Genomic DNA, 13,306 nt, shown 5'->3' with positions numbered 1-13,306 from the left:
AAGTAGAACATGATAATGTTAATGATGATATTAATACTTTTGATGATGATGAAACAAAGTTAGTTACGGCTACTAGTCTCACACTCAGTGTCGCTCCCGCTCCCATTCGTTTTCCTGCTCCCCCCCCCTTATATCCTAGTCAGGCTAGGCCCAAGGTAGAACGTGTTAAAAAATATGTTGTGTGGCAATTTATGACTCAAAATGAAGATAAAACACAAGTTATTTGCAATAAATATAAACATAGAATGAATCATAAAACGGTGGAAAAACAAGGTGGGACAGGACATTCGAGTAATCATTTAATGAGATGTTATAAAAATGATTTTTTGCATGCTAAAGTTGTCGCCGAGGCTAAAAAGAATGGTACCCCCCCCCCCTTCCTAATGCATCTGTAGGAGTAGGGGACTCTAATATGGTCTTATCAACATTAAACCCTTCTAATGTTTCTCGCCCTAGTACACAACGCTCATATAGTAGAGAAAAAAATCTTGAAGCATTAGCTAAAATGATTGTTGTTATGGGCTTGCCTTTTTGTTTTGCTGAAAATTTCGATTTTATTCATTATATTCAAATTGTGTATAATCCACATTTTAAAGGTTTTCCAAGAAACACAATTAAAATGGCTATTTTTTATTATCAAGTTCAACATTTTAAATATCTTCGTTATTTATTTTATTATAATCTTGTAAATTTGCTATTGCTTCTGATATGGGTCGTAGTGTAAATGGTAATTATTATTTCACTATTACTACCCATTGGATTGATGAAAACTGGATTATGCAAAAAAGAATTTTAGGTTATAAATGTTGTGAAATGCATAAAACCGGTAGTTACATAGCTCAAACTATTTTAGATGTTTTACAAAACTATGAAATTTGTGATAAAGTAATTAGTGTCACCCTAGATAATGCTTCTAATAATACATCTGTTGTTGAAATACTAAAATAGACTCTTTTTTCTATTTATATTGATGGTTTTTATATTAGGCGTGCTGCACACATATATAATTTGATTGTTAGAGATGGTATAGCAATATATAGTAATGGTTACATAAAATGTGAAACTGCATGTCATTTTATTTTTAAATGTAAAGTAAAGTCTAAACGTAGAGAATTTGAAAATCGCGGTCGTGAATTTAATCTTCCCCCTAAAAAAATTCCAAAATCAGTATGTACTAGATGAAATTCTTTATTTGAAATGTTTCAAGTCGCTTACGAACATAGAAAACATTTACAAATGGTTTGGAATGCTCATAATTCGAATATGGACTATAGACTTGATGAAAGTGATTGGAATGACATAAAAGAACTTATAGAATTTTTAAAAGTTTTTTATTTAGCTACAAAATAAATTTCTGGACTTTATTATCCAACTATTTGCTCTATTTTTACCAAATGTTTGTGCTATTTCTAGTAAAATTTATAAATTCAAGAATAAACCAAGATTTGAAGATTATGTTAAGTCTATGATTGAAAAATTTTAAAAATATTTTTTCCTATTCCTCAAATTTATTTAACTGCTTGTTTTTTAAACCCACCTTACAAAGATGTGGGTGCATCACAAATGGTTGAAAAAATATATTTAAATTTAAATATTCAAGATTTTGAAATACTTAGTTGTCAAGCAGTTAAAGATACATAAAAATTAAAGCTAGAAAATTGTATGACTTGTATAATTCTTGTAGAATAAATGTAGTATGTAATGAAGAACCTGAAACTTCTAGGTGTAGATATAATGAAGATAATATTGATGATATACTAGAAAGTTATCTTGAACTTAGTCATGACGAAAAAATGATTTTGATTCATATATTAATCAGTGTACGGAAACTATTAAGGATTCACAAGGTTTACCTGACCTTTTAGATTGGTGGAGAAATCCCAGTAAGAAATTTCCAAAACTTCAATCGGTGGCTCGGACTATTCAAGCATATTTAGTAGCTTCAGAAGGCACATTTAGTGCAACAAGATATCAAATTGGAGAGCATAGATAGTCATTAGCAACAGACAACTTGGAGATATCAATATTATTTAGAGATTGGATTAATGTTGAGAGAAGGAGTTATGGGCGTCCAGCTTTACCTACCAAATTTGAAAATGATATTGATGAAATGTTGCAAGATTATAGTGACGACGGCATTGATGCATTGGAGGAATTAGCTGATCAACCAATTTCAAATCATTTTACTAGGGAAATCTTAAATGATTTAAGACAAGACTTGCTTGGTACAATGAACTATTAGTATGATAATTTGAGGTCTAATTCAAATAGAACCCTTCCTAGAAGGTGGTTGTGTAGATTAGGTCCTCTACTAATATTTTGTAAATCAAATTGTACTATTTAATTTTTATTAATAAAACTCTAGGCTATTCGTCTTGATCTTTTTTATTATTATTGTCTTCAATTTTAATACAAGTCTTTTTTTTAATTATATTTTCAATTTTCAAATGACACAATTGAAACTTAAGTTATAGTTTGAAATTTTAAAAAAAAATTAAAATTAAAATTTAAAATATAAACTTTTATAGTTTTAAACTTTTAAAGTTTAAAATATAAACTTTTATAGTTTTAAACTTTTAAAGTTTAAAATATAAACTTTAAACTTTTAAAGTTTGAAATTTAAACTTTTAAAGATTGAAATTTAAACTCTTAAAATTAGACTTTTAAAAGAAATATTTTGTAAATCATAATTTTTTTAATTTTAATAATTAATTAATTTTTTAAAAAGAAAATAGAGTCGTTAGTCCCGGTTACCAGTCCGATCTGATCCCGGTACTGTACCGGTCCGGGACGAAACCCTTAAAATTTCCGAAACTACCGATACCGGTCCGTCCCAGTTCCGGTCTTTTTCCCCACGAAGGATGCCGGTTCAGGGCCGGTTCCGGTCAGTGACTGTCTGGTAGTTCCGTTACCGGTTCCGTTGCCAGACTTACAATAGAGTGCATTAGTTATACATAGCATGAAAAAGTGTTCCAAAGCAGGGACTACTAATACACAGAGCTAATGCATGTATTGTTTTTACTAATACACTCTATCAAACGACCCCTTAATACAAATAAATATTTACCATCTCTTAACATATTTGAGATACCTTCTTTTTTTTTTTCTTTTTTTTTTTAATTGAGATCAACAGGCCTAAAGGGCCAAAAACTTATAAATCAAAAGAGATATATATATATATATGATCTATTGGACCAGGTCCAAAGAATCAGGCCCAACCAAGAGAACCTACAAACAGAGCTTTACCTTCTTTATTATTCAACTATTGCTATTTTTGGGCATTTTACAGAAATCTCATACATTTGGGGGTTAATTACGTTATATTTCAAAAGTTTTTTCAATTACAAAAATTTCAGATTTTTCATTGCTCTTGTATACATTCATTGGTTGTCTGATACATTACTTAATGGGAGGAATGTATCCGAGAGGGGATAGAGATATATCTGAAAGGGGTGAGATGTATCCAAGATCGGAGATAGAGATGTATCGAAAAGGAGATATGGATGTATCCAAGAGGGGATATGGATGTATTCGAGAGGGGACATGGATGTATTCAAGAGAGGATTTTTATTTTATTTTTTAAAATGAGAGAGAATTTTAGAGTTTATGATATCTTATGTTATGTATTTATATAATTTTTCGCTATTTTTTGTTTATCATATTAGAGAAAATTAGACAAATTTTTCATTGGGTTAAATTTCCTTCTCAAAATAACTCAAGTATCATTAAATACTTAAAATGGCTATTCAGCCACTTTTAATTACCAACAAAGTGCATTTTGCGGCTATTGTTTTCCCTTTATTCTTCCTTCTTCTTTCCTTCCTTCCTTTTTCTTCTTCTATGTCTAAAGATTCTTCAAACCTTGACTTTAATATTTGGTGTTCCATAAATGTGAATCATTTTCGAGTAATTTATATATAAAAAAAAAAATTGAAACATCGAGAGAGATTCATATCTAGATTTTAGATTGCATAGAAGAGATTTTGAGTTGATCGGGATTAAAAAATTTCATTAGCAACTTAATTTTTTTCAAAGCTTAATGTTAAAATTTGGTGGCTTACCACAAACGTAAATCATTTTGAGTGAATAATATATCAAAAGACTTCAAACATTCTTTATGGACATATGAGATATGATTTGGTTTTGCACGCACATTAATTTCCTCTCTCCTCATTAATTAAGTATCGAGAAAATTCAGAAATATACAATTACCTATTTTATATTGCAAAAATATAGATTAAAACTTACATTACATATCTCTAGCTCAAAATACAAATTGGTATACAATATTATACATCTGATATACAACTATATTTCATATTTTATTTTATACAAAAAATGTTTGAAAGTTTGATATACAATGTTATACACTCGAATACAATATTATGCAAAATCGTAAAGGTGTCTATACACTCATATACAATAATATACTATAAATTATCATATGAAACTAAATTTTGTCATCTTCCATAAATCCAAGCATAAGATTCATCCAAAAACACCTTAAAATTGCACCAAATCACCCAAAATTTCATTTTTAGGCATATGTAACAACTATCTTTTGCAACAATACCCACTTGAAACAGGGTTATTTACGAAAATCAATTTTTAAATTTTGAAGCTTCGAGCTTCAATAATGGTTGTCTATGGCTTCAACGAAATGTCAATAGTACTTCATAGTAACTACAATAACGAAGATAAACAATGGCTTAATATGTAAATTTCTTCAAAAGCAGGAATCACTCAACTATATATACATATAAGATCATTCATTTCACTCCGAACAAGCAAAACAATCAAATCAGTTAATATCGCCACCATCATTACTACAATAACCAACTTCATCGCAAAAATTGCCAGCGACTTAGCTATCACAAAATTCATATAATAATAAAAGCACATAAAAATTCCAAAAATGTGTAGAGACTGAAATGCAGGAGGACATAGATAGAGAGAAACTGTTTCGAGTGTGTAAAATAAAAAAGAGATATCAATAGATTAGTGACTAAATTTGATAAAATTTAAAAATCTTGATCTATTTTAATACAAGTAATTATGTCATTGGATATTTTCACGTCCACACAAAAATCAAAATCATACATGACTCATATTTGTTCCTAAAATGCTAGGGAGTAATTGTTAGGGCACACCAACCCTAACCTAGCTAGTTTCTTTCACACATTATAGGTGACCGACCATCAAAGTTAAATTATTTTGCTACCTCTGACAACACGGCAAATGTAATGCATTAAAGGCTCTATACGCCAGCCCCTACTCAACCTTAAAATTCAAATGTAATTCCTTTTGAGTACGTTACCGCATGTATATGCAGAACTAAGGGTGTATATAGTTGGGTTGATTTGGATTTTTTAAATATTAAATTAAATTATTTGTGTCAGATTTTTAAATTTATAAACCAAATCAATAAAACTAGGATTTTACAACCTCAGGTTTATTCAGATTTTTTTGGGTATTTTTGAATTTTTCCGGTAAAGTATTCATACAAATATATAATTTACTTGTACTTCAAATATTTCTTCAGTCCTACCAAAATACTAAGGTGTTTCTTAAGAAAATAACACAAAATATAATATGATTAATGACACTAAAATATCCAACAACAAAAAGTAATAATGAAATCGCGTAAAACAAATATTGCAAATTAACAAGTCATAATGAAAATGATCATAATTTAAAAGTATTAAATCATGCTAAAATAAGTTTAATAAGTATTAGTTACATGACAAAATATTAAAGGAAATCAAAATTAGATTATATATTTTAATTGTCTAAACCAATGTAAAACTAAAGAACAAATATTCAATATTATTGTCATTCTTAGTGTTGAATTGATTTTCTTTATGAATTAGTATTAATTTGATTTTGATTTAAGCTTTATTATAGTTACCAACATGTGTGGACTATAATCTTTATTGAACCATTTAGAATTCTAAGTTTCAAACTTAAAATATCAATTAAAAGATAAAAACTATGAAAAAGTATAAGAAATATTGAAAAATTATATCAAAGTAAATATTTTAATGTATAAAATAAAATTTTAAAATTATATATATAATGTCGGGTTGGTTTGGTCTCGGGTTGTTTTTTTTGTTTAAAACCAAACCAACCCAAATATAGTCGGGTTTTTTTTTCAATACCAAACCAAGTCAAATCAAATCACTACTCGGGTTTTTTTCGATTTGACTCGGTTTACGATTTGGTTCAGTTCGATTTTGTACACCCCTATGCAGAACAATCATAGACGAATGTGGTGCAGTTGATGAAATCATTTTTTTTTAATTAGAGGTCTTAAATTCGAATTTTGAGTATGAGATTTTTTTATAGGAACCGCTTCCCTTTGAATGGACCCTATGCGGTCCTAATCTAGAATAATCGACTTCAATGCAAATAACGAACACCAAATAAGAAAAAAAATTAAAAAATAAAAAATAAAATATATATATATATATATATATATATATATATATATATATATATATATATATATATGGAGAAGTCCTAAACTTTTGTCTCTATTTGTATATATTCCCCTAATGTATCAATGTAATTGTGAGCAAGAAGTAACACACCGTTAAAAAACTACGTGAATATAACTATAGTTTTGCGATTTTTCTTATATCTATCTATATATTATATATATTAAATGAATAAATTTTTACATAATTTAGATCTGAAAAAGTGAAAACTGTAAATCATACTTTCCTGTCCTTATTTTACTTGTCCATTGTTTACTTAACAGACCTATTAAAAAAAATAAAATTGATATAGTGAGTTTATCATTTTTATCCCTATTAATTGATAAATTTTCAAAATCAATTTACTCATTAAGAAGGTTATATCTTTTTCAAAAATATTAACTCTCTAAATAAAATGATTGTATAATAAGTAAAAAGATATTGTCTTTTTTTTTTAATTTGTCAAATATGACAAATAAAAAAGGATAAATAAGAAATTAAAATTAAACAAGTAAAAAAAATGGAGAAAATATTATCTAAATCTCAAAAAGCAGAAAGTGTCACGTATGATTGAGACAAAAAGAGAAGAGAGTACTAAAAAATATATGCTAGCATAAAATAAATTATTGAGACAAAGTAGGAAGAATACTAAATTACATCCCTTTATCATTGGGGTATTCTTAAATTCATGTGCGCTTACTTAATATTCTATCGATTTTAATTTATGTAACATATTTTGGATAACGACATTCAAATAGATTTATTTTTTATCTAACACATTTCGGATATCGAGATTCAAACAAATTTATTTTTTATCATAAAGTTTATATATATCTTTTAAATATTTTGGAGTGTCAACTATTGTGACTTATAGTATTTTTTTTATATAGTTTACAAATATATAAATTTCATTTAATTTGTTTTTTGAAGATTTCATGCGTAAATTCTCGATCTAACTTAAATTATTTGGCTCTCGAAAAACGAATTGTATTACATAAATTGAGACGTAGTTCTAGCACCCATCAAAGTGGGATACAAAATTAATCTAGTAGGTTTGGTCCTTTTGTAGTCGTTGAAGACCTTCTTAAAATAAGTTTAATAATAATAATATCAAATGTTCCCTAAACATTTTAAGTAATAATCAAAACGAACATTATATATATAGTAACAATACAATATAACGGATAATAATGATCCAAACAAAGTGTAATTGATAGTGCGCGATAAAACTATCAACTACAATCAAAGGAAATTATTAAAATGACAATTAAAATAGATTAGAATATAGTATGAATCACAGTGGAAAAACATATTTTTTTTGTCACGATCCAGACCGTCGTGATTGGCACCCACACTAACACTCCGGTGGGAGAACCACTACAACAACCCAACCAAGCAAATAATCTAAAAACTAAGGCATTTAAATCAACCACTAAGGAAATAAAAATAGAGTTCTCATAAGCTCTGACAAAAGTCTAACTATAATAACTAACAATGCAGAAGAATTAACCTAGAACCTGAAAGTCAATGTACCAAAACATCTAACAATGAACCAAGTCTAACAAGAAGGGATGCAATCCCAATCAAATGAACTAATCAACTAGCTAAAACAAATGTCTAAGTCCGAAAATGGTGGACATAGACGAAAGAGAATTCTATGGCAGCCTGGAAGAATTGGCTCACCCTTGAATTCGAAGTGACGATCACTGATCTTCTAAGCGAGGTCTGTTAATAACCGCTTGAAGATGCCATATACTCAACAAAAATAAGAGCTAGTGCAGAATCAGTACACAAGCACACAACCACAATGTACTGGTAGGATCACGAGGTTATCCCACTAGTGCAACATAAACAAGTCAAACAACATTATAATTACATGCATACATATCAACATATACAATATCATCAACATTTACGAACAACTTCACATCTTATGTCAAATCATTGGTCCTCTCATGGAACCAAAACCCAAACAGTTAGCATGCCAGAACGTGGCAACCGATCCCATATTTATGTCGGAACGTGGCAACCGATCCCATTTTAATGCCAGAACGTGGCAACCGATCCAAGTTAGTTATGCCGGAACGTGGCAACCGTTGTCATTCACACCCCACAATCACAATCACAAGTATATCATCAAGATCATACATTTAAGTCATGATTTCATGGCATTCATCAATTCTCTATCTCATTTACAACAAGTGTGATCAACATTGCAACATTCATGCATATACTAGTATCATAATGAAGCAAGAACAAGCATACATCACACAATCATAGAATCACAACCATCACCTACTTTGAAACAAGCTTGAAACCCTAAGAAACTTGATCCTTCCCTTTTCGGATTCGTTTCGCTTGTTCTTGGTCTACAAACAATCAATATAATACGGGAATCAATAAACAATCATTAATTACCCGGATTACTAACAATTCTATGAACCCTACATCGAACTCATGATCCCAATTATCCAAATTAGGGTTGCTTCCACCATAGAATCTATAAAAAAAAAACCTCCCCCCATCAATATTCACCCATTCTATTACGTTTTACGGATCTAAAAATGGATTCGGGGAGTGAAAAGCTTACCTTTAGCCTCAAGAATGGTGACAAACGAGTAGGAGTCACCTGGGAGTCGTTCCTTAGCTCAAAAAGTCGAAAAGTGCATAATGAGGTCGTTTAGGGGTTTGTTAACGACTTTAATTCGCGTCAGACCTGCCACAACGGCCCCACCAAAGCAACAAATATCCAGTGCCAAAGCGGCATTCTCGAGACAGAGAGTTATTTCAAGAATTCCAAAATTCTCATTTCACAACAGACCTCTAACCCACGACGCTCAGTAAATACACTTTACGCTAAGATCTATTTCGGGAGTTTTACTTGCCCGAATTCAATTCCGTAAAGTCGTACGGATTCCTTAACGAGTTGTTTAACTACTCATGTAATCAAAATCATAATTACTTCACCCGATTGTTACCAATTTCCCTACACCTCAAGGACTCCGATTTCATCCAAATCTAGACAAGGTTGGGAAAATCCAAATACTACGAAAAAGTTTTCTAGCTCCAAATTTTCCTCCATTGGTTTTTCTATAACGATGGGAACGGGTCGTTACAATAGATACCAATTTACCCATCACTCGTCCCCGAGTGACAAAACTTAAGAAAATAGGCTAAGGAAGGAAAAAATTAGTACCTAAATCGATGAACAATTGGGGATACTTGTCTCGCATGTCTCTCTCGATTTCCCAAGTAGCTTTACCAACTGGACGATGCTTCCATTGAACTTTTACGAACTTAATTTGCTTGGTCCTTAATTTGCGCACATCACGATCAAGAATTGCAATAGGTTCCTCCTCATATTGGAGGTCCTTGTCGTACACAATTGAGTCACACTTAATGATATAATCCATGTCACCATGATACCTCTTCAACATGGACACATGAAATACCGAATGAACACTTAATAAATTAGGAGATAAAGCCAATATATATGCTACCGGTCCCACACATTCAAAAATCTCAAATAGATCAATGTATCTAGGACTTAACTTACCCTTCTTACGAAATCTCATCACCCCTTTCATGAGTGATACCGTAAGAAGAACATTTTCACTGGATTGAAACGCCATGTCTCTTACCTTATGATCTACATTCATCTTTTGTCTACTCTGAGCTGCTAGAAGCTTAGCTTGAATACTCCTAGCCTTATCTTAAGCATATTTCACTAAATCAACCCCCAATGGTTTCACATATCCAACCTTAAACCATCATATGGATGATCTACAACCCTTCCCATAGAGTGCCTCGAATGGTGCCATATCAATGTTGGAGTGATAACTATTATTATAAGAGAATTCACACAAAGATAAGAACTTATCCCAATGCCCTCCAAAATCAATCATACATGCCCTCAACATGTCTTCCAACACTTGAATAGTCCTCTCCAACTGCCCGTATGTCTGTGGATGGAAGGTTGTACTAAAAGTGAGTTATGTGCCCAATTCATCATACAATTTTCTCCAAAACTTGGATTTGAATTGGGTACCACGGTCTGAAATGATAGAAAGGGACATCCCGTGCAACCTCACTATCTCTTTCACATAAACTTTAGCCAATTGTTCAGCATTATAATCTATTCTTACCAGAATAAAGTGGGCTGACTTAGTCAATCTATCAACCACTACCCAAATAGAATCAAATTTTCCCAAAGTCTTGGGAAGACCAACCACAAAATCCATGACTATTATTTACCACTTTCATTCCGGAATTGACATTCTTTGAAGTAAATTTGCAGGCCTTTGATATGTTCATATTTCACTTGTTGACAATTTTGACATTTCGCTACAAACTCTGCTATGTCTTTCTTCATGCCCCGCCACCAATAAATTCGCTTCAGATCTCTATACATCTTGGTCACACCCGGATGAATAGTATATCTCGAACCATAAGACTCTGCCAATAATTTCTCAATCAAGTCATCTACTTTAGGAACACATATTCTCCCCTTGAAATTTAGCACACCATTCGCATCAAGAGTGGTCTTTTGTGCCTTACCCATCGCAGTCTTCTTTCTAAGTTCCTCTAAATTCTCATTTTCAAATTGTTTGGCCTTGATCTCTTCAATGAAAGTGGCCCTTACCTCAATATTAGCTAGCACCCCACCTCTTTCTGAGATTCCCAATTGCATGAACTTAGACTCAAAGCTTTGAATTTCTTTAGCCAAAGGCCGCTTGGCTACACTTAAGCAAGCTAAACTATCCATATTGCTTTTTGATTCAAAGCGTCTGCCTCCACATTAGCCTTGCCCGGATGGTATTGGATGGTCACATCATAATCCTTAAGTAACTACATCCACCTTCACTGTTTCAAATTCAGATCCTTTTGAGTGAACATATGCTGCAAACTACGATGATCAGTAAACACTTCACACTTCACACTTAACAACATAGAGGTAATGCCGTCATATCTTCAAAGCAAACACTACTGCTGTCAATTCTAAATCGTGTGTTGGATTATTCCTCTTATGCACCTTCAATTGACGTGAGACAAAAGCTATAACATTCTTATCCTGCATCAACACATCACCCAACCCAGAATGAGAAGCATCACAATAAACAATAAAATCTTTACCTTCAACCGGTAGTGCTAAAATAGGTGCGGTGGTCAAAAGAGTCTTGATCTTTTGAAAGCTCTCCTCACATTTTTCAGTCCATTCAAATGGTATCCCCTTTATGATCAAATTAGTCAAGTGAGTGGCAATAGAAGCAAAAATTTTCACAAACCGACGATAATATCTAGCGAGCCCAGCAAAACTCCTAACTTTCGTCACAGAGCTAGGCCTAACCCAATTCTTAACCACCTCAATCTTTTGGGGATCTACCATTACCCCTTCATTTGAAACTACATGCCCCAAATATGCAACTGATTTCAAACAAAATTCACACTTAGAAAATTTAGCATACAACCTTTGCTTCCCAAGAACACCCAAAACAATACGAAGATGGTCGGCATGTTCTTCCTTACTTTTCGAATAAACCAAAATATCATCAATAAATACTATGACGAAAGAATCAAGAAATGGCTTGAACACCCAATTCATTAAACTCATAAAAGTTGTAGGCACATTGGTCAAACCAAACGACATAACCAAAAACTCATAGTGCCCGTAGCAAGTTCTAAACGACGTCTTGGGCACACCCTCAGGCCTAATTTTCAATTGATGGTAATCTAATCTTAGATCAATCTTAGAGAAAATTGATGCACCTTGCAATTGGTCAAAATGATCATCTATTCGAGGCAATGGATACTTATTTCGAATAGTGACCTTATTCAATTGCCGATAATCTATACACATTCTCATCTACCATCCTTCTTCTTAACAAACAAAACTGGGGAACCCCATGGGGAAGGAAGCACTAGGACGAATAAATCTTTTATCAAGAAGTTATTGGATTTAAGCCTTAAGCTCTCTTAATTATGCCGGAGCCATACGATATGGAGGGATAGAAATGGGCGCGTACCAGACTCTAAATCAATGTAAAAATTTATATCTCTATCCAGAGGCATACCTGGCAAGTCATTAGGAAAAACTTTACTAAATTCATACACAACAGGAATAGACTCAATGGATGGAGCCTCAATCTCAACATTCCTAATATGAGCCAAATAAGCCAAACAACCATGCTCTACCAGTTTACTAGTCCGAATAGAGGATATAATATTAGCTTGCTTAGGCTTGTACACCCCTTCCCACTCTAATTTTTCCCTTCTCGAAATTTCTAGAGTTACAAACTTAGTATTATAATTAAGCACAACATAATAGGGGGACAACCAAGTCATTCCAAAGATTATGTCAAAGTCAATCATATCCAAAATTACTAAATCAGCCCAAGTCTGAAATTCTATGAACAAAATAGGACAAGCACGATAAACATGGGTAACTATGATTGACTCTCCAACTAGGGTAAAAACACGAATAGAGGCATCAAGAATATCACAAATCATATCAAAATCTGAGGTAAATATCAAGGATAAATATGAATAAGTAGAACCCGGATCAAACAACACACTAGCCATCCGATCACAGACAATAATAGTACATGTGATCACCGCATCAGGCACCTCTGCCTTATTCTTGCCCGAAAAAGCATAACACTGAGCCCTCTCATCATGACGAGCCACTTCCCTGCCTAGTTGCGCGTTACCCCTACCTCCGTTACCATTACCATTTCCTCTACCTCCACGGCCTCACTAATTACCTCCTCGCCCACTTTGTGGAGGCCCTCAACCATTATTACCATTCCCCGCGGGTACCACTACTCTAGTCT

The 13,306-nt window shown here is 32.3% G+C and overlaps 1 protein-coding gene across 1 annotated transcript in view; it reads right to left on the bottom strand.

Moving 5' to 3' along the window:
- The window catches only part of LOC125830373 (probable inactive nicotinamidase At3g16190), a 14,179-nt gene extending 2,938 nt beyond the window's left edge, over window positions 1-11,241 (bottom strand). Inside the window, exon 1 of the mRNA XM_049509557.1 lies at window positions 10,963-11,241. Within this exon, the coding sequence (XP_049365514.1) occupies window positions 10,963-11,241 (279 nt within the window). The remainder of the gene's footprint in view (window positions 1-10,962) is intronic.
- Window positions 11,242-13,306: the final 2,065 nt, after the last annotated feature.

The sequence above is a fragment of the Solanum verrucosum genome, unplaced genomic scaffold (genome assembly GCF_900185275.1).
Source record: "Solanum verrucosum unplaced genomic scaffold, falcon-dt-bn FXZP01000228.1, whole genome shotgun sequence".
NCBI classification, from domain to species: domain Eukaryota; kingdom Viridiplantae; phylum Streptophyta; class Magnoliopsida; order Solanales; family Solanaceae; genus Solanum; species Solanum verrucosum.
Note: the sequence above shows the minus strand (reverse complement) of the source record. Positions and strands in the feature narration are given on the sequence as shown.